The 26380-nt window shown below is 38.3% G+C and overlaps 1 protein-coding gene across 3 annotated transcripts in view; it reads right to left on the reverse strand.

Moving 5' to 3' along the window:
• The window catches only part of LOC122561450 (uncharacterized), a 108326-nt gene that overhangs the window by 46004 nt on the left and 35942 nt on the right, over window positions 1–26380 (reverse strand). For all 3 annotated transcript variants that reach the window (XM_087999607.1, XM_087999606.1, XM_087999605.1), the window contains exons 19-31: window positions 26248–26306; window positions 26058–26155; window positions 23157–23305; window positions 22932–23070; window positions 20231–20335; window positions 19916–20104; window positions 14957–15202; window positions 13730–13886; window positions 11054–11179; window positions 10018–10156; window positions 7614–7642; window positions 5349–5387; window positions 3336–3368 (exon numbers count right to left, since the gene is read on the reverse strand). In XM_087999607.1, coding sequence (XP_087855733.1) covers window positions 3336–3368; window positions 5349–5387; window positions 7614–7642; window positions 10018–10156; window positions 11054–11179; window positions 13730–13886; window positions 14957–15202; window positions 19916–20104; window positions 20231–20335; window positions 22932–23070; window positions 23157–23305; window positions 26058–26155; window positions 26248–26306 — 1508 coding nt within the window. The remainder of the gene's footprint in view (window positions 1–3335; window positions 3369–5348; window positions 5388–7613; window positions 7643–10017; window positions 10157–11053; window positions 11180–13729; window positions 13887–14956; window positions 15203–19915; window positions 20105–20230; window positions 20336–22931; window positions 23071–23156; window positions 23306–26057; window positions 26156–26247; window positions 26307–26380) is intronic.

Below are 26380 nucleotides of genomic sequence, written 5' to 3' on the forward strand. Positions count from 1 at the left end.
TGTGCTCCTCCAATCATTATCCATGGTTCCTTATCCCCTTAGTGCTAATCTATGATCCTCAAGCCATCCCAAGTTGCTTTTATAACCTGCATGACATCTTAATGCCAACACATGCCAACCTTTGGCCCTCACCTCCACTCTCTCTCTTAGAGCTCCATACCAATTCAATATATTTCCTTCATATAGGCACCAGGACTCATGTTGAGATGCCAGCAGTGGTAATAGAGTCAGATACATTCGGGACATTTAAGTGACTCTTGGATAGGCACATGGATGATAGAGCATGTACGTTACTTTGATCTTAAAGTAAGATAAGAGGTTGGTACAACATCGAGGGCTGAAGGGCCTGTACTATGTTGAACTGTTCTATGAGCATTTGTTTTTGAGGAAGTATATTTTAGCTGAACATTTTTATGATGGAAGATACTTCAAGCGTTCCATTAATGCTCAAGAATACAGGAGAGAAATTAAGTATCATCAGTATCAGTAAAGAAGTAGAATTAAGCAACTAATAGAGCTAAAGGCAAATACATCCTCTGGCCCTGGTGGCTTGGATCTAAAAGGAGTTAGCTAAAGAGATAGTGGTAGTAACTAGCTGTGATTTTGCAAAAATCGTTGGATCCTTGAGACGTACCAGAAAATTGGAAAACTGCACTACTTTCAAAGATGGGAAAGAGGCAGAAATTGAGTCACCAATGGAATCAATTGTTAAAGAAGATATTTCCATAAACAGGAAATCGTGTCTGACTAATTTATTGGAGTTTCTATAGTAAGTCTCAACCCAAGTAGATAGAGAGGGACCAAAATGAACTTACAGAAGGTGTTTGATGAGATACATTGTAACAGGTTAAGTCATAAGATAAAAATCTATGTTGTTAGAGATAATATATCGACATGGATAGACAATTCCTATGGGCTGGAAACTATGAGTGGGGATAAGGAGCTCTTTTTCAGGCTGGCAACCTGTGACCAGTGGCATTCCACAGGAATCAGTGATGGGACTGCAACAGTTTACAATATATATCAATGACTTGCAGGAAGGAAGTGAATATATTGGAGTCAAATTTGCAGAGAACAAAAATAATTGGAAAGGCAAGTTGTGCAAAGAATAAAAATAGTTTACAGATAGGCATTGCTAAGTAAGATGGCAAAAAGTTAACAATTAGAGTACAATGTGGAAAAACAATTGAGTTGTTCATTTTGGAAGGGAGAACAAAAGAACAGACTATTATTTAAATACAGAAAAACTGCAGAAAGCTGCAACCCGAAGGGAATTGGAAGCACTTTTATGTGAAACACAGAAAACTAGCATGCAGATGCAGCTGTTAAACAGGAAAGCTAATAGAATGTTGGCCCTTATTTTAAGGAGAAAGTGAGGTCTGCAGATGTTGGAGATCAGAGCTGAAAATGTGTTGCTGGAAAAGCGCAGCAGGTCAGGCAGCATCCAAGGAACAGGAGAATCGATGTTTTGGGCATAAGCCTGAAGAAGGGCCTATGCCCGAAACGTCGATTCTCCTGTTCCTTGGATGCTGCCTGACCTGCTGCGCTTTTCCAGCAACACATTTTCAGCCCTTATTTCAAGGAGTTTGGAGTATGAGTAGGAGAATCTTACTGCAAATTTACAAGTTGCTGGTGAGACCACATCTGGAGTACTATGAACATTTTTACTCCATTACTGCAGGCAGTTCAAAGAAGGTTCACTAGGATGATCCCTGGTCTTATGAACTAATGTCAAATAGGTTTGGACTCTACTCACAGGAGTATAGAAGAATGAGAGGCAATCTCATATAGGAGTCTTAAGGGCCTTGATGAGGTAAATGCTGAGAGGAGATTTCCTCTCATGAGACAGTCCAGGGCCAGACAGGATTCTCTCAGAATAGAGGCACCAATTTAAGATTAAGATGAAGAGGAATTTCTTTGGAGGTTTGAGTGTCTTTGGAACTTCTTGCCACAGAAAACTGTGGGGGCAGAGCTCTTGTGTCTAACACAGAGATAGATACATTATTGATCAGTAGGGGAATCAAAGGGTGTGGGGAAAGGATAGGAACATGGACATGAGGAATGGGGATCAGCCTTGATCCTACTGAATGATGCAACAGGCTCAAGAGGGTGAATGGCCTACTCCTGTTCCTTTTTGTTGTGGTCTTACAGTTCTTTTTGAATGACTCCTTCAATAATTTTCTATAGTTTGTTTACTGTCATACCTTTTAGTCTATTACACAATAGAATTTAGCCAACTGTCTCTTCTTACCAATGTAATTGGCTTTATTTAACCTTATGAATATTTTGAGGTTGAATATGTCTCTTTAAACTTAACATGGACTTCAATAATCTTTTTTTTCCCCAATAAGATCATTTATCACAACAATAGTAATTAAATCTGCCTCAGTATACAGCATTACATTTAAAAAAGCTTTCTTCCTCCATTCAGTTCCACCATATATTGTTCCAGGAATCTGTCACAAAAAGCATTCTACAACATCATCTTCCGTGATATTGTAGCCAATTCAATTTGTTCAGTCTATGTGAAGATCCAAGTTTGACTTTGAGTTTTCTTCAATTTGTAATTGAAAAAGACTCAAAAATGCATTGAAAAAATATACCACATAATTCTGGCTTTGACAAACCACTAAAATCCACTTACGCAATGACAAAATTTGAAGAAGCAGCAACAAAATCAAGACAAAGAAACAAACAGATGAGTACATTAAAACACATTAATTATGACTAAACTGGAACACAATTGGGAGTGATTTTCAATTGTCAGCTGTGTTTTATTGAAATCACCGATGAGAGGAACCCATTAACTGTCCACTGATGTTCACATGCAAATTTAAAGTAGGTCAATCAAATCAATAAACAGCACAACTACCTGTTCAGCATAAATCTGTTTAAATATGGGAAATCAAAGGCTATCGACAAGAGTAACCTTCAAATACAATTGGACGAAGAATGACATCCTGGGAAGCCGAACAGAAACTTCTGGTGGAAAGGGTTTGTATTCAATGTTCTCATCTGCTCTCCGTATTTTTCCAGGGCTATTTGAACAAGTTCAAGAAAATTACCTCTCATATACTTTTAGTTTAATTAGGCTTTGACTAGTTGTGACAGCGTTAAAAGCTTTTTATTTTTAAAAAAGTCCATTTGGAAATGTTATGTTCAATATAGTTTCCCATTCCAATGTCTTATCCCCAAATCATTATGTGTTAATATGGCCAGCCCACCACTACTGGGAAATTCACCATATACATGTTCACGTGAATAGCTACCAGTGAGTGAAATTTGTTTCTGATCATAGCTCTAAATTATTATATCTCTCAATGTAAGCCACACACCTGTTGTCGTCGAGATTGTAGAAGTTGTAATTTCTAAAAATGAAAGCAGAAAATAGTTACTTCAAACATTATTTGTCAAGTACCCTTTGATTTACCTCAGTTAAAATTTGAGAGAAATGCCAAAATTGATAGTGATGATTCTAGTATCTGCTCTTGATATTGTAAGACATATATTCTCCTCAGTTATTAAATTCAGATATTTTATTCTATCCTGTAATGATGCATATTTCCTTGCAGTGAAAGTGTCGCAACATGCATAATCCAGAGAATGGGCACATGCACTGGGAACATGGCTACAGTCCCATCACAGCTGAATGGTGGAATTAATTTTAAAAAGGAATTAGAAGTGAATTTATCATTCATTCTGCTAAAAAATGTCCTTTTAAAGAATAAGATCTCCTGTCTTTACATAGTCTGGTTTACATGTGGCTTCAGAATTACAGCAATGTGATTGATTCTTAACTGCTTTAGAAAATAACCTAGCAAGTCACTCGATAGTCTCATTATCATCGTCTCACAGGCAATCAGTAATAGGAAACAAATGTTGATCTTGTAGGAATGTTCATATCACATTTTTAAAAAAATTAAAAACCCTTAATTTTTGTCTACAATGAACTTATCTCCCATCTGTTTTCCCCCCCAGCCATCCACATAGTTTCATTAAACTCCTAATTTTGTACTCTGAACAACTATCATTCCTGTCAAGACTGTCGGTTGCTATTTCTTTCCAAGAAACATCTCCTAGTTTTAGAAGTCTCCATTTTTATGCATTCTACAATTTTATGAGATGCCTACATTTTTAATCCACACATATCATTTAAAGTAATGGCTTCTATTAAAAAATAAGTTAAATAAGTATTCACTATCACTTGATGCCATGGTGCTGAATTTTACCACAGATTGGTTAAATTTCAATTTCGGCAAGTTTCACGGACAGTTTTCTTCCATAAGCCTGAATAGGTTTTCACACACTATCTTCCCAAACCTGTCTCCTTACTTATGAACTACAACCCACCATGACACCCCATTCAATATGTTCTCCAAGTCAGTACAGTAGTAATGGCAACTGCCAGGACCTCTTAGGATTTGTGTGTCAGTGTTATCTTTGAAGCGCAGCCAATTGCCAGGCCAATCACTGCCAGCCCATATCTGCTGTTAATTACTACAGCAAAACCAGGCACAGGGAAATTAGCAACCAGCTTTGTTCACAGGGACATAGGAGTCCCAATAGTCTGGGGAGGGAGGGGTATGGTGTATTTGGTCACTGCCAATGGAGTGTGCCCTGAGATTTTGGTAAGTGTTGGACAGAAAGCAGCGACCTGGCATTACCAGGTTAATGCTGTAACTTTTACATTGGGAATTGCCAGCATCTAGTTTTTCTTCCATACGTTGAGAAGATGGGAAGCTGTGTACCAGTAATACAAGATAATATCATGATGTGAATGTTAATGCATGCAAATGGTTCATGCTATTCACAAATCTCATTTCACGCTTGTTTGGAAAATGGGGCATTTTGCTTTTGATCCCAGGAAGATCCTCGCTGGCCATCTCATATGATTCTCCCAACTTTCTCACCATTATCCATATATTCATTCATTTTGTCCTGCATTTACACTCAAAGACTGTTCATTATCAAGGTAAGATTAATTAGTTTTCAATTTAATGCGATTTCTTTGACAGTCTCTTATCCTTTGGCTTTTAATAATTTATATTTAGTGCCTCCTCCATCAACTGCCTAACGTCATTTAATATTCTGGGATTCATGCAAGATTCTCCAAAGGCCTTGGTGTGTTTTGTTCCATTCACATCAGGGAATACTTCTTTTTTGAATATTTGCTTCCAGCAGTAACTCTTTCACTTCTGCATTCTTTTAAGTTCCATTTCACTTTGCTTCATAATATGGTAAAAATTTAATTAAAGTTCTTGACATTATATGAAAGAAAATACGAAACAAAATTATAACTAGGAACTGTTTTCACATATCCATAGATAATATCAGTGAGAGTTAGTCACCTGTAGTGGTGATCTTTGTAGTCGGAGATGTGGTTGTCTCTAGGAAAGAAAATAAATTATTTTAGGTCATTGCATGACATTCTTTTGTCTTTGACAATTTGATTTAGAGTTAAAAACAAGATGCTGGGAAAAATAATATCACTTGGTTAGTCAGTATCTGCAGAGACGAAGTGTTAATATTTCAGGCCTGTGACCTGTCATTTTAAGCGGCAAAAGTTACTAATGTATCAGATTGAGAAAGGGAATGGATTGAGCATGACAAAAGGAAGTCTTATTGGTGGAGTTGTAAACAGGAGACATTGACTGTCAGAAATATCAGCTCTCTTGGGCCAAGTGAATGGGAATGAGCAAAGAAAAGAAGGGAAAAAAAACAAAATTGTGCCCAAAGCAGATATGCTGCTGACTGAAAGCAAAAATAAGAGAAACGTTGCAAGATGTAAGTAAAATAAAACAAAATGGAGGAACAGAGTAACAATCTGAAATTGTTAGGTTCAACATTGAGACCAGCATCTAATTGAAAGGTCAGTTTCTGCTTCTCAAATTTATGCTGCTTTTGCCAGCAGTGCCCAGCTGCCAGAAACTGATTTGTTGAAATTGGATAAGAGGTGGAGGCATAGTGCTAATGTCATCTGGTAATGACATAATAGCTCTGGTAATCCAAAGTGCCAATAAATGTTCTGGGGAAGTGGGTTTGAATCTTAACCTGGTAGATGGTGAAATTTAAATTTAACATTTCGAATTAAAAACAATTTAATGGTTACCACAAAGTCATTGTCGATTTTTGTACAAAATCACTCGTTTCATTAATTTACTTAAGAGCACGAAATCTGCAGTCCTTACTTGGTCTGGCCTATATGTGACTCTGCACCATGGCAATGTGGTTAACATTAAACTGTCCTTTGAAATGGACTAGAGAGCCAATCAGTTCAAATGCTGGCCTTGCTGACAATTCTTGTATTCCACAAAAAGTAAGCAGCCTTTCTGACAGCACTGCCATATTTTATTCTGTGGCATGCCTAATCTGCCTGGTATAATCAGGTTTCACACCATTTCTCAAACTAGCAGATATTACTTTGAGTGGAAAATAAACATTGAGAGATGAAGATTTCATCAAACTCTTTAGTTTCTTACTGGATTGGTGCTTGATGCACAAAAGACAATTTACAGTCTCATTTTGGTAGGAAGTTTGGGAGAAAACATTGAACTTTGAATTATGTTATCTTCATTTTTTTCCTAATTTGGCACTGATTTGCTTAAATTTTTATTTTCATTTTCAGAAAATGACAAGATGTCCTTGCCTCATTAGAACATTGCTCTACGCACATGTTTGAAGCAGAAATAACAAAAGTGCTAAAGGACAGAAAAGCAATTATCGCTAGAATTGACTACAAGGGCTGATTTCCCAGTTCAGCACTGTGGTCGGTGCTAGTTGGGAAATCACAAACTAGTAGTCCTGATTTGTTTTACAATTAATTAACTATATATAATGTAGGGCCTAGCTGCTGCTGCTCTTAAGCAGAGCACTGTGCTCAGTCCTATATTTTATCCGAAATCTCTATAAATTTCCAATTTATGATTTTGCTTCTTTATTTCTTGGGCAGTGTTAGTTAGATGTCGGTGATTGGGATATTTTCTTGGATAATGGAATAATTAGTGGAGAATATCTTTTATGAGCAACCAGAGTTGATTTTTGAGAATATCACATGAAAGCAGAGTCTATGTTTTGAGTAAAGGTTGGCCGTATGAGAGTTAAGTTGAGGAATGTTGGGTAGAATCTTCACAGCCCAGTGAAAGCAGGTTTGGACTTGAGATCGGGAGCATCATTTTCAAACAATTGTTTCAGTGTGACTCTTTTTATGAGTTCTCAGCTCCGAGTACTTGCCAAAGTCAGGGTCAACATGTTGGCAGCTACCTTCCTGACAATGGTGGGCACCATTTAGACTAAAAAAGGGTCATTGCAAGGTTCCCTCATGCATTCTTTTCTATCTCTGCAGCTCCACCTCTTTAGCATTGTTCTCTTACGGCTAGTAATCTAGTGCTGTAGCCCTCCAATTTGATCTACTTTCAGTTAATGTCCTTCATTGTACTTTGAGTGCTGAGATGGACATTGAATTAGCATTTCCCTAAATAAACCAACTGTTCTGCAGTTCTGGGTTGCTCAAAATATAAGTTCCCTCATTGTTTTATCCATAGTGTCTGATAGCAGTATTTGCCATTGTAATGTTTTACTGTGGTGCATGAATTATTGAAAACAAGTTCACTTACCACAGCTGACAATACCTTCGCTGCATACACTGTAAAATATTAAGTTTGGAAATATTACCTTAGAAAATAGTGCTTAACAAGCCTTATCCAGTATATAGTGTCCATATTCAATACACTATAGATCCCCATTAAAAACTGGTACATTTACAAAACACGGAGAAATCATTCAGATTTGTACGATCAACCCTGCATTCTAGTGAGGGAAAAATGCAGCTTTTTGCAGATCTATTACTCACTAAACAAAAATCATTTATGCTTTCACCTGATATTGAAAAAGTGAAAAATAGCTTGCTAAAAATTGCACTTCGTAGACAGAGAGCACTGATAGTATTTTGTATTAGCTTTTGAACCAGTTTCTTTTGCATTATAACTAGTACAACAAAAAAGTATATGGAAATACACAAGGATATTGTAATGTTAGCATGACTGTAGAAAGGACTGAGGAAGAAGAGGTAATAACAAATTATTTTCCTCCAGCACTCTCCTTGTGCCTATCAAACAAGAGCGTAAATCACTTAAACATTCAAACATGATTTACTCAGCTTCTTTCAAACTTTGCTATTCCCTCATTAAAGGCACAATCAAAATCACTTTATAACTGTAAATTCTTTTTAGCTCATCTCTAAATGTTTAGAATGAAGTTGGCTTTCAATGCATGACAGTTTGTGGATGCAACACTTTGGTTCATTGATAATGAATCATTTTAAAACCCGCCTATTTTTATTAGCATTGACCTCAACCAAGAAAAACCTAAGGCAAGGTATAAAATGGACTGCTGGTTTGGTTTCACAAAAGAAATTTTCACATTATCCAACTGTGATTTATACCATTTAGAGTATCATCATTTTCATGATAAATTACTTTTTTAAAGCAAATTGAAAACTGAAATTAAACTTCTTTGAATCAAATTTTACTCTGTTCATAAGTTTTAAAGTATAGACAATCTGGTATTTACAATGCTATGAAACACCTAAGAACTTGGCAAGACATTCAAAATAATATGAACAAACTGGGCAACTTATCAATATTTATAATGAAACACGCTATGGCCAAAATACCAAATTACTTCAGTCATCTAATCTTTGGAATAAATGTTGATAATAAATAGGTAGTTTCTGGATTAGTGGTGCTGGAAGAGCACAGCAGTTCAGGCAGCATCCAAGGCATCATCTGCAGTCATTGTTTTTACCTCCTAATAAATAGGTAGTGTCACTGTTAAATCTGATCAAATCAGGTATGATTTTAACTGATGGAGGGAGAATTTTCCCACCGATACCTATTGACTCTGGCCTTGCCAAGACACAGAGTCAAATGTGGACTCCACTATCATCTCCCCTCTAGAATTCAGCTCTTTTGTCCATATTTGATCCAAGGCATAATGAAGTTGGAGCTGAGTGATTCTGGCAGAACCCAAATTGAGCATCAGTGAGCAGGTTGTGATAAACTTGTCTGTTAGATAGCATTATTCATGGCAATTTCCATTATTTTAGTGACAATCATGAGTAGACTAATGGAGCAGTAATTGGATGAGTTGGGGTTTTGCCCTGTTTTTGTGTGCGGGAAATGGAGGGTCATTTTCCACATTGCCGGATGGATGCTGGTGTTAAAGTGTGCTGTTTGAGGTTGCAGCATATTCTGGAACATAAGACTATGCCAAAACATTGTCACAGCATTTGCCGTATCTATCATTTCCAGCCATTTCTTGATATTATGTGAGTGAATTGAATCGACTTGAAACTGACATCTATGATATCTGTGGAGCCGTCTCCTCCATTGAGTTGTTTAGTTGTTCATCGGCATTCAGAACTGCAAGTGGAAGGTCTGCAGAGCTTAGGTCTGATCCATCAATTGTGAAATCACTTAGTTGTGTCTATCACTTACTGCTTATACCATTTAGCATTATTTATTCATTCAAGGAATGTAGGCTTCTCTGCCTGGAACAGTATTTAGTTGCTCCTGAGAAGGTAGTGCTGAGCTTCCTTTGAAACCTTTATAATTTATTTTATGTAGATGGTCCAGTTTTATTGTCTCACCACTTTGAGATTGCATTTTTAGGTTGGTTAATACCCTGGCTTGATAGCAAGGGTAGAGTGAGGGGATATGCTGAGTCATAAAGTTGCAGATTGTGTTGAAGTACAATTCTGCTGCTGTGATGACACAGTCCCTCATAGAGTGAGCTAGTAAAGGATGTGTAACTGTGATTGAGAGGGAAGAAGTTGGGAGTCACAAAGTGTTTCTTGGAAGGATCAGCTTTGGAATTATCCAGATATTAGGCAGTATCATGCCGCTTTTCTTCAGAGATATGCCCAAAGTCTGACAATTTGGAGACTGGAAGATTTGGCCCATAATTGCTTTCATGACACATTACTAACTAACAATAAAACACATTTTCTGGATACTTTACCAGTTTCCACAGCCAGGTACACTTTCAAGTGGATGATATATTTTGCCATTGTAATAACAAGTGCACTCATCTAGGCTGACACATTTCATTGTATTTTCATCCAGATAAGGAGCACTGTCTGGGCACTTCGGGTAGCAACCTAATTATTTAAAAAATGTGAAAGTAAGTGTGAGGAACTATGGTGCTATCATATTAGCAATGGTTTTAATTATAGATTTATTATGTATAGACATCATGGCACAGGGAACTACAGCTTGATTTATTAGTTATTCAGCAAGACTGTAATTTTTGTACTTTGCCTTTCACAAGTTTGTCCTGTTAATGGTTCATTATAGTACACTCAACAAAGTGAGTTATCCATGTAATTACAACTGTACAATTTTAGTTATTTGTTTAATTTACATTACACAAAAACTAATTCATTCATGATGTTAGAGTTGCCAAATAATTCTATTTGTCTTTCAACTGATTTAATAAAAGCAGAAAATCTGAAATTTAAATATTGCTAATATTCCTTTTGACGTTTTGTTTTGGCTTCTTGATGCCATACTCTGTTAAAAATTGCCTTGAAGTCACAGACAGTAACTCGTTTCAGTTCTGCAATTCAGCTCTTTTGTCCATGTTTGGACCAAAGCTGCGTTGAGGCCTAAAGTCAAATGTCAGAAGTCACATGAACATCAGTGAACAGATTACTGCTGTGTAATGTCCCTGTATAGCACTGCAACTGAATGAGAGCTGACTGATCAAAAGGAAATTGACCTGATTGGACTTGAACTGCTTTTCTCTGGGCAAGACATAGCTGTACAATTTTACACTATATCAGGGAGATACCAGTGTTGTAGCTGTACTGGAAAATTAACAAGATGCTTCTGATCGGAATCATTTTAAATATAGTTTTAGTTTTAGAACATTGATGTGTTTTTTAAATCTTATATGCCAAATTATCTCTAAATAACTCTACTTGTGCTTACATTAAACACGTAAGAAATACGTTGTGGCAGACCTAAACATCAGCAAAATTATGAAATAATACAACCTTCAAGGATGGCAGAGAGCTTTCTTCGAATTGAATGGTCACTGCATGTTTTTACTGTCAAAGATCCACATGGTTGATAATGCCAGCTGCATTCACCGGGGCTGTTGTAATAGTCACAATAGACAGCTGCAATATAAAATACAATTAGTTGATCTACAATGCCAGCAATTGATTCAACATCCAAAGGAACAGCTCAGATCAAGATGCAAACCTTGTTGAAATAGTTCAGAAATAATTAGGGGGATGGGAACCGGAGCTACAAATCAGAGGAGAGGGTAGTTATTGAACAGGCAGAGATAGAATGCAGAGAGTCTGTCAGGAAGGATACACAGTTGATAGGTCAAAGGGATGGGTTAAAGTGTGTCTTTTTCAATGCAATGAGTGTCAGGAACAAGAGTGTGAACTCAGAGCACGGATCAGTATTTAGAACTATGATGTTGTGGGCATAATGGATCGATGGATTTCACAGGGGTAGGAATGGTTGCAGGATGTTCTTGGGTTTATATCTTTTAAGAAGAACTGGTAGGGTGGGAAAATAGGAGAGGAGTAGAACTGTTAATTAGAGAGTGCATCATAGCTGCAGAAAAGTACTTTGTTGAAGAGGGTTTGTCTACAGAGTCAGTATGGGTGGAGGTCAGCAACAGGAAAGGAGCAGTCACTTTATCGGGTGTTTTCTAAAGACCCCCCAATAGCAACAGAGAAATGGAAGAACAAATTGAACAGCAGATCTTCGATAGGTGCAGATGTAACAGAGTTATTGTTATGGGTGACTTCAACTTTCCCAATATTGACTGGAACATCCTGAGTGCAGATGGGCTGAGGAGAGCTAGGAGTGGACACAAAAAACTTTGGCAAAAGGGAATAGGAAAAGCCTAAAGGTGTTCTACACTTATGTGAGGAGTAAGAGAATGATCAGAGAGAGAATAGGGCCGAGCAGGAATAGTGGAAGGAACTTGTGCTTAGACTTTGAAGAGGTAGGGAAGGCCCTAAATGAGATTTTGCTTCCGTATTCACGAGAGAGAGGGACCTTGTTGATAGTGAGAACACTAGACCTGGTTAATAGGCTTGAACAGATTGATATTAAGAATGTGGATATGTTGGACATTCTGAGAAGCATCAAGACAGATAAGCCTCCAGGGCCAGTCCAGATATATCCAAGGTTACTACGGGAAGCAAGGAATGAGATTGCTGCACTTCTGGCAAAGAAGTTTACATCCTCACTCTCCACAGGAGTCGTACCAAATTTTTAGAGGAGGCGAATTTTGTTCATCTGCTCAAGAAAGAGAATGGGGAAATCCCTGGGAATTATAGACTAGTTAGTCTTACATCTGTGGTAAGCAAGGTATTGGAAAGGATTCTGAGAGACAGGATTTATGACTATTTGGAGAAACATAAAGATAGCCAGTATGGCTTTGAGAGGGGTAGCTTTATTGAGTTCTTTGAAGATGTGGCGAGACAAGTTGATAAAGGTTAAGCAGTAGATGTGGTGTATATGGATTTCAGTAAGGCTGAAATGAAATGGAACCAAAGAATAAGGACTGGATTTCTCTGCTGCTATTTGACAAGATTCCCACAATAGGCTTATTCAAAAAGTTAGGAGTTATGGGATATAGGGAAATTTAGCTATCTAGATAAAGAATTGGCTGGCCGAAAGACGACAGGGAGTGGTAGCAGATGGAAAGTATTCTGCCTGGAGGTCGGTGACCAGTGATGTCTCACAGTGATCTGTTCTTTGGACTCTGCTCTTTGTAGATTTTATAAATGACTTGGATGAAGAAGTGAAAGGGCAGGTTAATAAGTTTGCCAATGACACAAAGGTCGATGTTGTTGTGAATAGTGTTGAAGGCTATTGCAGGCTTCAATCAGACATTGACAGGATGCAGAGCTGGGCTGAGAAGTGGCAGACAGAGTTCAACCTGGATAAATGCAAACAGATTAATTATGGAAGGTTGAATTCGAATGCTGAATATAGAGTTAAAGGCAGGATTCTTGGCAATGTAGAGAACAGAGGGATCTTGGGGTGTATGGTGTTTCGGTGTCCATTAAAGGGGGATTGAGTTTAAGATCCCTGAGGTTTTGCTGCAGCTCTATAAAACCCTGGTTAGACCACGCTTGGAATATTATGTCCAGTTCTGGTCACCTCACTATAGAAGATCCTTTAGAGATGGTGCAGAGAAGATTTACCAGGATGTTGCCTGGATTGGAGGGCATGTCTTATGAAGAGAATTGAGTGAGTTAGGGCTTTTCACACTGGAGAGAAGGAGGAAGAGAGGTGACTTGATAGAGGTGTACAAAGTAATGAGAGACATAGATAGAGTAGATAGCCAGAGACCTTTCCCCAAGGCAGAAATGGCTGTCACAAGGGGTCATAATTTTAAGGTGACTGGAAGAAGATTTAGGAGAAATGGCAGAGGTAGGTTTGTTATGCAGAGAGTGCTGGATGTGTGGAGTGCACTTCGAGCAGTGGTATTGAATCAGAGACATTAGGGACATTAAGCGACTGCTGGACAAGCACATGAACAGCAATAAATTGAAGGGTGTGTTGGTTAGATTGAGTTTAGATTAAGGTAAATGCTTGTCACAACATCGTGGCCCAAAGGGCCTGTACTGTGCTGTACTATTCTATGTTCCATGTTTTGTGTAATATTTCCAATTCAATCAAAAATTTAGACTTACGACAGCGTTCGGGCGTTCTCCAGCGAATACAAACACCAACTTTGTTACAAGCTTCTGCATACACAGCGACAGCTGTGCAAAAACCCAGATATTTTCCCTGCATATCACAGGCACATGCTTCCTTAATGCAAGCTTCATAATATGGCTCAGAGTTAACCTGATGAAGATAGCATAACAGTGTCAGAAAATATAAGGAAAGACATTTTTAAAATACAGTTAAAAACACACAGAATGCTGACTACAATGTTTATTTTACATCCAAAAGACCCTATATATAAGTATTAATATTCATGTGAGTAAAAAGTTGATTCTTCTTTATAAGTTGAATAGATTCGTAATGTTCCAGTCCACTTGCCCTTCACCAACCTCGGCAGCAAAAGCCCTGGTTGGCCTGGGCCTTCCCCCCCCCCAGTGATAAAATACTAATGGCAGTGTGTTCGGGCCTTTAAGTGGCCATTAAGTGTTTTAATAAGGCAAGCAAAGCCCAAACATTTCTCAGTTTAACCTTCATGCCCGGTAAGATTTCAGAATAGTCTGGGGCAGCAGAGTAGGCAATGGGAAAGCTATCTACTGAATTCTGCATGTCTCTAGACTTCAAGCTACCAACTAGGGAGTGTAAAATCCAGCCCTTATTCTTTAGTTCCATTCATGACTTGTTGTGGTGGGATAATATTATTTGGCTCTGATCTGTATGGAAGTACTACTTAGATCCTTACATATTCTGTTGTTACTTGTAATATAACTTCACCTTATTCTTGGTTCTTTGTACCTGAACAACCTTTCATATCCCTCACTGAATCAGGGTCTTATTATTTCATTTAATCCCTTGTTTTTGGCAAAAGAAATAAAAATTTATCAAGAAAAGGAAACAGTAGGTAAAACTGCACTTAAAGCATATTGGAAAAATATTTTGAATGATATCAATAGAGAAAATAAAAAATTCAGAAATCTAACTGAAAATCAAACTATTAAATTACATTGGCAACAACTTCCCATTTCTACGACATTGTGATTTATGAAATATAATAGAAGTTGGCATCTGCACTGATGATTGGGACCTTCCAGTTTTTATATCTATGGTGGCATTATAAGGAGTGCTCCATTTGAAAATGTGCAAGTGTGCTAATGTAAAGATGGAGTTTCTTCATCATTTATTTTCACAGCTTTAAATCTATCACCAACAACATTCAAATTAATAGTAATACCTTTTCAATAAAAGTTTCTTACCTTTTTGTGACATGTTTTAAATACTCCATTTGGGTCTTTAATTATGGAACATTTTCTCTGTGCCCATGGAGAACAGAATGGGTTTCTCTCACATGGAAATGTCTGATTCACCGAATCAGAGCAGAGCTGATTAGATTTCCAGCTGTTCCCTAAGTCAGTGAAGATGCTCGCCAATGAGTTAAATTTGGTTGTTTGATCATCTTCAGTGTCATCATTGAAATTTCCGCAGAGACCACATACTTTGTTCTATTGTACAAGTTACAAATAACCAATTATTAAGGATAATAATCTGACATCTCAAAATTACTCTTCAATATAAACTAATTTAGCTGCTTTGACCTGTAAAGGCAGGAATATGTCCCAACAAAAGGAAGCCACGTGTCTGAGAAATAATTAAATCACACAGAACCTTACATTTTCATTAATCTGTGCTTAGGCTGTTTATCTCAGCTTACAGCATCAATTGATCTCCACTCGGCTGGTCTAGGTATGTGGCCAGGGAAGAAAATCAGCTCAAAATGGTGTCAATATCTTTGGTACAGGGAAGTAACAAATGGAGGAAAAATATTTTTGATCTCAGTAAGCAAGTTTGTTATTGGATATACTGTTGCCCACACATCGGTATTTCAATTGCTATAAATTGGGAGTATTTTATACCATGAAGTTAATTTATTTCTTAAATTGTAGTAGGAATAGAAATGTATGTATTTAATTATTTTGCTTCTTCAGTGCTGCACCTGAGAATTGACTTCTCGAACTTAGTCAAGTGAGGATGCACGTGCAGTACATTGTGCAGTTTTGGTCTCCTTATGCAAGGAAGACTATTCTTGACTAGTGACTGCAGTAAAGATTCAGTGGATTCATTCCTGGGATGAGGGATTGAATGGAATGAATCTATTTTCTCTGCAGTAAGAAGAATGAGAAAAAAATTGCAGTGAAAAGAATATTGACATTCTCTGAGGGCTTGACAATCAGGATTCCTCTGCCTGGAGAGTATAGTCCATTACAGTTTCAGTATAAGGATTCAGCCTTTCAAAAATTGGATATATAGAAATTGTTTTGCTCAGTGTTGGAAGGCTCCAGAAATCCCCACCTCTGAGATCTGCGAAGCCATATTGAGCTGGATTTCCCAATTTGTGTTCTAGAGTTTTGATGAGAAAGATTCAGAACACACTGTCCATCACCTCTGCAGCAACTGCTTTGTGCAAGAGGGCTTTTGGTGCCCTACTGTGGAATTGTATAACAGGAGAGGCAGAAGTGATCACCACGGCCACAACCTTGTAGTGTTCACATTGCTGGCCCCATATTTAAAGCTCAACTGCACACCAGTTCAGAAGATGCAAGCTAGGAACCTATTTTCACACTTTCATACTCCATTATCATTGCAGAAAACAAGGACTCAAGAAAGCAAAGCTCACACCTGGCTTCACAGACTGGGATCTGGAGTTGCTGGTAAAAGGGGTGGTGGAATGGACCATAATCCTTTCTCCTGCTGACCACCGTTAAAGGCCACACCACCAGATAAAGTCAGCCTAGATCTATTTTGGGAATACAGTGAATACTATATTGTTGGTTAAAAGGAATGCCAGCAATGAAGGAATAAGGTCAGCGATCATCTGTGCTCAGTGTAAGTGCGACCATCTCTTCAATGTTACCTCACACTCACAAGGGCATTAGGCATTGTAGCTCTGGCATTGTATCCACCTCTTGTAAGGCTCATGGAATATTCTTGCATTATTGCATGCACAATATCTGCTTAACAGCTCTCAGCCATTTCAGCCTCCTAAGCTACGAACCAGCTTTGCCCACTGTGGTTCCTACTTACTCATGGGGTTTATCTTATCACCTCTCCTGCTCCTGCATCATCAGTAAGTTCTCTCCAATCAATCAAATACTCAATTTGACTCATTGCAGAAAAATTGGACCAGCCCTTGGACTGATGACTCCACAGAACCCTGACTGTAAACCCTGGACTGGTTGCGCATAAACTGCAGGGCTGATAATATCCAATTTGTGGAGTGAAATCAGATAAGGCCCTTGACTGACTGTGGTAGGACTTCCTAATTGACTGCTGTTCTCCTTGACCCCACTAAAGCCAGCTTACCTTTAACTTTCAGATATGGCTAATTGTTTGAAGCTCATGTGGTGTGTTTGCCACATTAGTTGCTGGCACATGTTTTAGGTGTGACATTATTGCAGCCCAGTGCTATCCTTCACTGTTCAGCACTCCCCACTGTGAAAAGTTGCCTGTCTCTCCCTCTTTGCTAAGAATTAATACAAACTACAGAGGCTGGCAGCATCCAAGTAAGTACGAAGCAAATGAACACCAAGACATTAAGATAAGAAATAGAAGATGCATCCTGTGTAAAATAAGAGATTCACATGTGTTCCTGCAGTCAGGGAAACCTGACAGAAGCATGCAAGTTAAAATGTAGAACATTACAGCACTGGACAGGCCCTTCGGCCCTCGATGTTGTGTTGACCTGTGGAACCAATCTGAAGCCCATCTATCCTACACTGTTCCATTTCCATCCATATGTCTATCCAATGATCATTTACATGCCCTTGAGGTTGGCAGTCTACTACTGTTGTAGGCAGTCCGTTCAAAGCCCCTACAACTCTGAGTAAGAAATTACTTCTGACATCTGTCCTATATCTAAGACCCCTCAATTTAAAGGTGTGTCCCCTTGTGCTAGCCATCACCATCTGAGGAAAAATTTCTCACTGTCCACCATACCTAACCCTCTGGTTATTACTTACAGAGTGGAAACAGGCCCTTCAGCCCAACAAGTCCACACCGACCTGCCGAAGCACAACCCACCCAGACCCATTCCCCTATATTTACCCCTTCACCTAACACTACAGGCAATTTAGCATGGCCAATTCACCTAACCTGCACATTTTTGGATTGTGGGAGGAAACCGGAGCACCCAGAGGAAACCCACGCAGACACGGGGAGAATGTGCAAACTCCTCACAGAGAGTCGCCTGAGGCGGGAATTGAACCCGGGTCTCTGGCACGATGAGGCAGCAGTGCTAACCACTGTGCCACCGTGCCAATCTTGTATGTAAGATCATTGTGTCCAGGAACTCTAAAGTAAAATGTTGATATGATCAAGTGATGTGCAAGCTGGTTTGCGAGCAGGCATGAAGCTGGTGAGACTGGTACTTGACCCATGCGGACATGTGTGGATGAGGGTCAAGGAGGATGATGAACTGTAGCTTCTGGGCTATGGTGATGAACCCCAGCTGGAAGAAGGCCAGCACAATCAACTGGTGAGCTGCAGCTCACCAGGTTTCTGCTGTGAATTAAGTCAGGAATATGTGCGCTGCGTATCTTGGAGAAGGGAAGGAGAATTGGAAGTATTGTAGAAATAAAATATACAGAGGAACCTCTGGTCTTCTTCCTATCGGAAAGATGTTGTGAAACTTGAAAGTGTTCAGAAAATATTTACAAGGATGTTACCAGGGTTGGAGGATTTGAGCTATAGGGAGAGGCTGAACAGGCTAGGGCTGTTTTCCCTGAAGTGTCAGAGGCTGAGTGGTGACCTTATAGAAGTTTACAAAATCATGAGGGGCATGGATAGGATAAATAGACAAAGTCTTTTCCCTGGAGTCAGCGAGTCCAGAACTAGAGGGCATAGGTTTAGGGTGAGAGGGAAAAGATATAAGAGAGATCGAAGGGGCAACTTTTTCACGCAGAGGGTGGTACAGGTACAGAATGAGCTACCAGCGAAAGTGGTGATGGCTGGTACAATTGCAACATTTAAAAGGCATTTCAATGGGTATATGAATAGGAAGGGTTTGGAGGGATATGGACTGTGTGCTGGCAGGTGGGTCTAGACTGGGTTGGGATATCTAGTTGGCATGGACAGGTTGGACTGAAGGGTCTGTTTCCATGCTGGACATCTCTATGACTATCACTCTATGACACAGGCAGAGAGTATTTTGCTTGGTTAATCAAATGTCAGATAATCGATGCTGGATAACATAGTTAGCCACGCATTGGGACCTTGCAATCTTGTTTGAATGATCCGAAGTTCATTATTCGAATGCCAGACAATCAAGGTTCCCATGTTTATCGCTATTAATAATGTGCAAATGCATCGAATTAAATTTGTCACTGCTCAATAGCAACATTCTGAAGTCACAATATAGAGCTTAAGGGGAAAATTGGAAAAAAAGTTTCTCAATGGCAAGAATCTGAAATTTTAATGTTGCCATATTTTCTCAATCTTCCCAACATCACCCCAGCATATCAGAACGGGAATATTTTGCCTATTGATGATATTCAAGACTAAGCTCATAAGATATTTAAACACTAAGGCAATCAATGGAAGAAGTGATATGATATTGGAAATGGAGAGTAAAAAACAGCCATGAGCATCTTGAACAGTGTAGGAGGCAAGAATCACCAGGCAGGACTCACTTTTGATATCTTATGTGCTTATACACAGCATATATTAACGTTGTTGCATTGCTGGTTTCCCTTCGTAACAAACAAAATACATGCAGTATTTCAAGTCCGAGTCAAGTCTTTGGACTGTGAATTTGAATCAGGCAAGTAATTAATAGAAAAAAGATTTGTGTCTCCAATATAGTCCTGTGTTTTTAGGGCTGGCAAAGACTCCACATGTAGGTTTAGACTAGCTCACTGATTGTTGGAATATTTCAGGGTTGCAAGTACTGTCCATGCAACACCAAACTCTGGAACTCTATCCAGTCACATAGACAGACATTCTGGCTAAACTAAATACAATTTTGACAGATGTATGATCTTTTTGTTGATTTGTATGAGAGATGTGATGATTTAGGGTGTTGTTTCAAAGCAAATTAATTGACTGGTAACTCCTTGTTTTGGATGAATACAATTTCTGAAACCATTTGTTTGCTTTCAAAAAATGTGAAGAATCAACGAGCACATGTAAGAGGGGATATTTTAACCCAGAACTACACTTACCCTCCATTGTTGATCTAGTGTTACAGAAAGTCTTGTGTGTTTGTCCCAAATTATAACAATCCCATTGGAAAATGTGAGAATTAGATAGAGTCCGACGGTGTGATATGAATAGGGATCTTCTGTGCATGTTGATATGGAATTTGATTCAGAAACTTTTATTTTCCCATCTTCCAAAGTTAGTTCTTTATCCTATAAGAGACAAATGGTTTAGAAAACAGAATGCTTTTTAAATTATATTTATTAATAATCTCAATTGAAAATTATACTTTAAGGGTCTTATTAAAATAGTACAGAGCCAATATTTGTAAAATAAACCTGAAATATAATTTTGATATTTCTGGAACATGTCACTCCATCTTCACAGCATGCAACATTTTCAAACAGTATCTGGAAAGTACCAATATTTTCTCCGCAGTGGTCCTAAATGAAGAGAGGTTTCATTAAATATATGCAAAAAAAACATATTCTGTACAATTGGAAGTAGCTCAGTCAGTTCAGTAATTTGTACTAATGTATCATCTGTATTATGGTAAAGTTACTCATGCAATTTCAACCATAAACTATTATGTTTATCTAGAGTCGTGTGCCATAGTCTTACTGCTGGCCTCATTAAAACAAAATAGAATATTCTTCTATTAAAACTATCATCCACAATTTGAGATAATTGTCAAAAGAATCAGATTCATTGAAGAGGAGAAATGTGAAATAACTCCACAGGGGCCTGTATTCCATCACAAAGTCACCCCTTATTTACAGGTGGAAAGTCCTTGACTCTAATCCAGCTTCCTCAGAGACAGCTCTTAGAATAATAGAACCTCTGAAACTCCTGTTTATATCTTTCATTGAGTCATAACGTCATAGAGATGTACAGCATGGAAACAGACCCTTCGGTTGAACACGTTCATGCTGACCAGATATCCCAATCTAATCTAGTCCCACCTGCCAGCACCCAGTCCATATCCCTCCAACCCTTCCTATTCATATACCCATCCAGATGCCTTTTAAATATTACAATCATACTAGCCTCCACCGCTTCCTCTGGCAGCTCATTCCATACACGTACCATCCTCTGCGTGAAAACATTGCCCCTTAGGTCTCTTTTATATCTTTCTCCTCTCACCCTAAACTATGGCCTCTAGATTTGGACTCCCCCACCCCAGGGAAAAGACTTTGCCTATTTAACCTATCCATGTCCCTCATGAATTTCTAAACTTCTATCAGATCACCCCTCAGCCTCCGATGCTCCAGGGAAAACAGTGCCAAACCGTTCAGCCTCTCCCTGTAGCTCAAATCCTCCAACCCTGGCAACATCCCTGTAAATCTTTTCTGAACCCTTCCAAGTTCCACAATATCTTTCCGATAGGAGGGAGACCAGAATTGCATGCAATATTCCAACAGTGGCCTAACCAATGTCCCATTCAGCCACTACATGACCTCCAAACTCCTGTATTAATACTCTGACCAATAATGAAAACCATACCAAAGGCCTCTTCGCTATCCTATCTACCTATGACTCCACTTTCAAGGAGCTATGAACCTGTCCTCCAAGGTCTCTTTGTTCAGCAATACTCCCTAGGACCTTACCATTAAGTCCTGTTAAGACTTGCTTTCCCAAAATGCAGCACCTCACATTTATCTAAATTAAACTCCATCTGTCAGCCAGGGCTCCCTGATTGGACCAGGTTTACGGTCCCAATCGGGCAACTCATATTTTATAAAGTCCACCTGGATAACCTTGTCACAATCATTATGAAATGCACTGTCTGAAAGACTGATGGAAGGAAATTTGATAGTATCTTTCAAAAAGGAATCGGATCCATCTTTTGGAAAGGAAACATTTGTAAGATAAGCAGAAGGAGCAAAGGAATGGGGCTAATTGCACTAATTTGTTCAGCCAGGCAGCTTGATCTGAACAGCTCATTCTCTACCTTATGTTTGGTATGTGCATGTAATTTAAATCCATTCATTAGTTTTTTGTTCATGAATTTTAAATGATTGCAAGTGCATAAAAAGTCAAACTTGAACCATGAATGTGTGACCTTCATCTTCATGATGTTCATTAAAACTTCTAGTTCAATAAAAGGGGTAGACATGCCAGAACTCAATATCAGGTCCAGTTCAAGTTCCTGGGTCTGGCATTTTGGGTGCATGCCTGACTGCGTCAGCTTACAGGAGATTAGCCAGTTAATTAATACATTACATCTGTACTCGCTGTCCAGTTTCTAACAGTGGACAGGTTCTGGAGGAAGTGACAACACAATCTGGTTTGACAACCACTTTTAGAACAAGGAGAACAGATGGCCAAATAGATGCAGAGGCAGTGAGATACTGCAACTATCCTTAGAGCCAGTAAAACAAACAGAAGATAAGATACATACGGCCATCAGATTCACAGCTTCATTACTCAGTTGGAAGGCTGTGTTATGGATGCAGTCCCCTTGCATTTGCTGCTAGTAAGCTCTTCGACAACTTTAAAAATACAGTGGCTGACATCCCATTATGAGCTTGTTCACTCTCACCTTCCAAAAACATACATGGGACTTGTGGTGTGGTGTATGTGCTGCTTTCAAATATCTCAATGTGTCTGAAAGTAGGGGATGATTAGTCCTTTTATGTATCTTGTTTTGGCTAGCAATGCTGCTATGCAGGTCACTGTGCATGAAAACTGACATTGAGAAAAACTGCATGGACGTGCAAAGGCAGCAGGAAGTTGACACGATGTACAATATTACACATTTCCAAATTACAAAAATCCTCTTGGCCACCTCAAAAACTGCCTGTGTGGGACTGGGAAAATTCAGACTACTTTGTGGATCTAGATGTATGATCTGTTAATAACAAGGCTTTTAATTTTATATCTACACCTTATCATTGAAGTTTTGGGCAAAATTACAAAGTAGTGATTCTGAATATTCAGAAATGTTTCATATCATTTTAAAATCTTAACTTATACTTGACCAAATAAATACGACATTTTGATTCACAGGAAATGAAGGTTTAAGTCATTGTTATTTACCTGAACAAATATATATTCACAGTTCCCCTCAAAAGTATATGTGTTCTCATCAAATGTTGTGAAATGACCTTCACCATAAACCTTACAGGTCTTTGAACAATGTTTCTCAGTACAGTTCCATACTCCACCCTGGCACGTGCTACAAAATAAAGAGCAGATATAATGTTCATACTAAGGTGCTTTTAATCTACTAAATTTATAAATGTGTCATTGATTCAATCTCACCATTCATTACAATCCTTCTGGATCACTTTTCCTACACGATGGCTCTGTCCTTCAAACAAGCAAGGACATTTTTTATGCAAAACACAATTTCCATTGTCATCTTCAGCTTTACCATCAGGACAGATGCAACCAGGAACGCATTGATCTGGCTGTCATAAAAGAAAAGATCTTTAGTGATTCCTCAAAAATTATTAAAACTGATCTCAAATACCATGGAGTAATAGAAATGAATACTCATTATATAAATAAGTTCGTCAGTATTACTAATCTCAGGCGATACATAATTTTGAATGCGTGAATAACTTTGACAAGAATAACTTTGTGTGGCTTTCTCTCTCCCACTCACTCAAATACACATACTTGCAACTTATTATCTAACAAACATAACAGTAGATAAAATTATGGAAAAAAGACACATTTACTCAAAGTTAGGACAATTCACTAGAATACCAATGTAACAGGAGTAACATTTTGATTCTAAATGAATAGGGTGGGCTAAGTGGTTGACAAATGCTCACTGATTGGTAAAGACTCTTTCATGGGGAATTCACCAGTTAGATGAAGACTGACAGTCAACTACCAAGCTTTATTTAAATGCAAGCCAGGCAAGTTTATTGGTCAAGCCATTGCTCTGAAGAATAAAATAGAGAATGGCTCTCAGCTGATTTGTCCAGTTATCATAGATTCAGTACGTTTGCATATTATTTCAGTCTGCAAAGAACATGATACTGTGCATTAAATAAATATAAAGTTCAAAATGCACAAATGTACCAAATTATGAGTCCTACAATGTTTACACTCTGGATCTGACTGAAAACTTTGAATGGATTGTCAACATATTTTATGGCCCACTTGGGATTATTTAGAAAATGCTATCCAGTCACAGTGCAAGTGTGGCACACCTTTTTCTGGTCAAATTCCACTTCTCCCTCAGATCTATTGATACTCTCGTTGTGTAAAGGCCAAATGGTCTCAACTTTATACTGAATATCTGCAGTCCTTGTGATTCAGAATTCCTGAGATTCATAATATTCTGAGTAAAGAGACTTCTTCTCCTCTCTTATCTGAATGGCGAGCTCCTTATCATGACGCTATGTCCCCTCATTCTAGATTCTCACAGTGTCTAACCTGTCATGATCTCGAAGAATGTGACACACTTCAATAAAATTACCTCACATTCTTCTAAACTTCAGACAACATAGGCCCATTAAGAGTCACGAGGTTATGCTGCAGCTCTATAGAGCCTTGGTTGGACCACACTTGGAATATTGTGTTCAGTTCTGGTTGCCCCATTGTAGGAAGGATGTAGAAGCTTTAGAGATGGTGCGGTGGAGATTTACCAAGATTCTGCCAGGACAGGACGTCATATCTTATGAAGAGAAGTTGAGGCAGCTAAATGTTTTCTCATTGGAGCGAAGAAGGGTGAGAGGCTACTTGATAGAGGTGTACAAGATGATGAGAGGCACAGATAGAGTGAATAGCCAGAAACTTTTTTCCAGGGCAGAAATGGCTGATCATTAGGGGGCATATTTTAAGGTGATTGCAGGAAGGTTTAGAGGTGGTCAGAGGTCGGTTCTTTACACAGAGAGTAATGAGTGCATGAAACACACTGCCAGCAGTAGTAGTAGAGTCAGGTACTTAAGGGACATTTAAGTGACTCTTGGATAGGCACATAGATGATAGTGAAATGAAGGGTATGTCGGTTAGTTTGACCTTACTTAAAAATCACACAACACCAGATTTTTAGCTTTTTAGCACCTCCAAGTTTGATCTTACAGTTGAATAAAAGATCAGCACAACATCAAGTTTCAATGTGCCTGTACTGTGTTGTACTGTTCTATGTTTTATGTTTACATTCATTATGTGCAATCTTTTCTAAAAGAGCAATACTTTTTATCCCAGGAATCAATTGAAGGAGCCTTCATTGCACTCTCCCTAGGTAGCTAATTATTTCAAAACAATGGAGTTCTCCAGGTGTCCTGTCTTAAACTGTAGCTCTTCACAGTTAGGACTAACAAATATTTTCCCAACAGTATGTTTTATCTGCATATTGGCTCTATTTGATTTTGCCAACTCATAAAGCTTTCTACAGACCAACATTTAATAATTGTACCATTGAAAAATAGTCTACCTCTTTACTCTTCTTACCAAAGTGTATAATTTCACATTTTCTCACTTTATACTCAATTTGCCACCATTTTTCTCAATCACACAACATGTCTTTTTTTTTTTACAGCCTCCTTTCTGTTTTGCTCACAGAACATCTTTTTACTCACATTTGTATCATTAGCAAACTTGAATATATTAGACTAAGTCCCTGACTTTGGTCCTTGATCCAGACTGCAAATAGCTGAAGCCCAAGCACTAGTCCTTATGGCACTCCACTAGCTACAGCTAAACCAAAATGAAAGTTATCATTCCTGCTACTAATTCTCATTCCATATTCAATGTATGACTCCAATTTCATGCATTATCCTTGTCTTGTATGATAATCTTATGTACAGTAAAATCAGAAAAATTAAATAAGTTTCACCCATTTGTTTTCCCTTTCCTGTAACATTAAAAATTTTCAACAGATTGACAAAACATCATTTCCACTTTCACAAGGACATAGCAACTCTTCCTAAGATTGATATTTGTGCTCAGTATTTCCCTAATTCTGTCCCAATAAATCAGAAAATGCAGAAGTACATGAATAAATTTGATAAAATATTACCTTACAAGACTTAGCAATGGAGCAAAAACTTTTTTTTCTATAGTTGCCATCAGATTAAAATATGCCTTTCTGTTGTTTAGAATAGCATATTCAATTATATTTTGTGTTCACCTTTGCATTATACTCCCTCATTCCACGCAAATATGTACGATTCTCACAAGTTTATATCTTGAGATATCACTTACACATGGTAAATTCAAGTTGCTGCATTTCTTTGCACAATGTTTCCAATTGAAGTTTCTAGCTCCTGAACAATTAAAATACCTCTTTTCCCCATGACACACTGTTGGACGAAAAAAATGGAGAAAGTTGTTTCATAGCAGTTCCAATTCATGTTTTAGGTGCAGATGACTTTAAAAGATACAAATAATTTACCTGGTGTCTGTGGAGTAGTATGAACTTGAGAACACACAATATGCCCATTTGTGCAAACGCTGAAAGAAAAGAAAAGTTACAGATCCCTTTTCATATATTTATTATTGCAACTTGCAGCAAATTTGACAATTAT

This window comes from Chiloscyllium plagiosum, unplaced genomic scaffold (assembly GCF_037043375.1).
Source record: "Chiloscyllium plagiosum isolate Xiang-an unplaced genomic scaffold, Cpla_swu_hap1 HiC_scaffold_23, whole genome shotgun sequence".
In the NCBI taxonomy this organism is placed as follows: Eukaryota; Metazoa; Chordata; class Chondrichthyes; order Orectolobiformes; family Hemiscylliidae; genus Chiloscyllium; species Chiloscyllium plagiosum.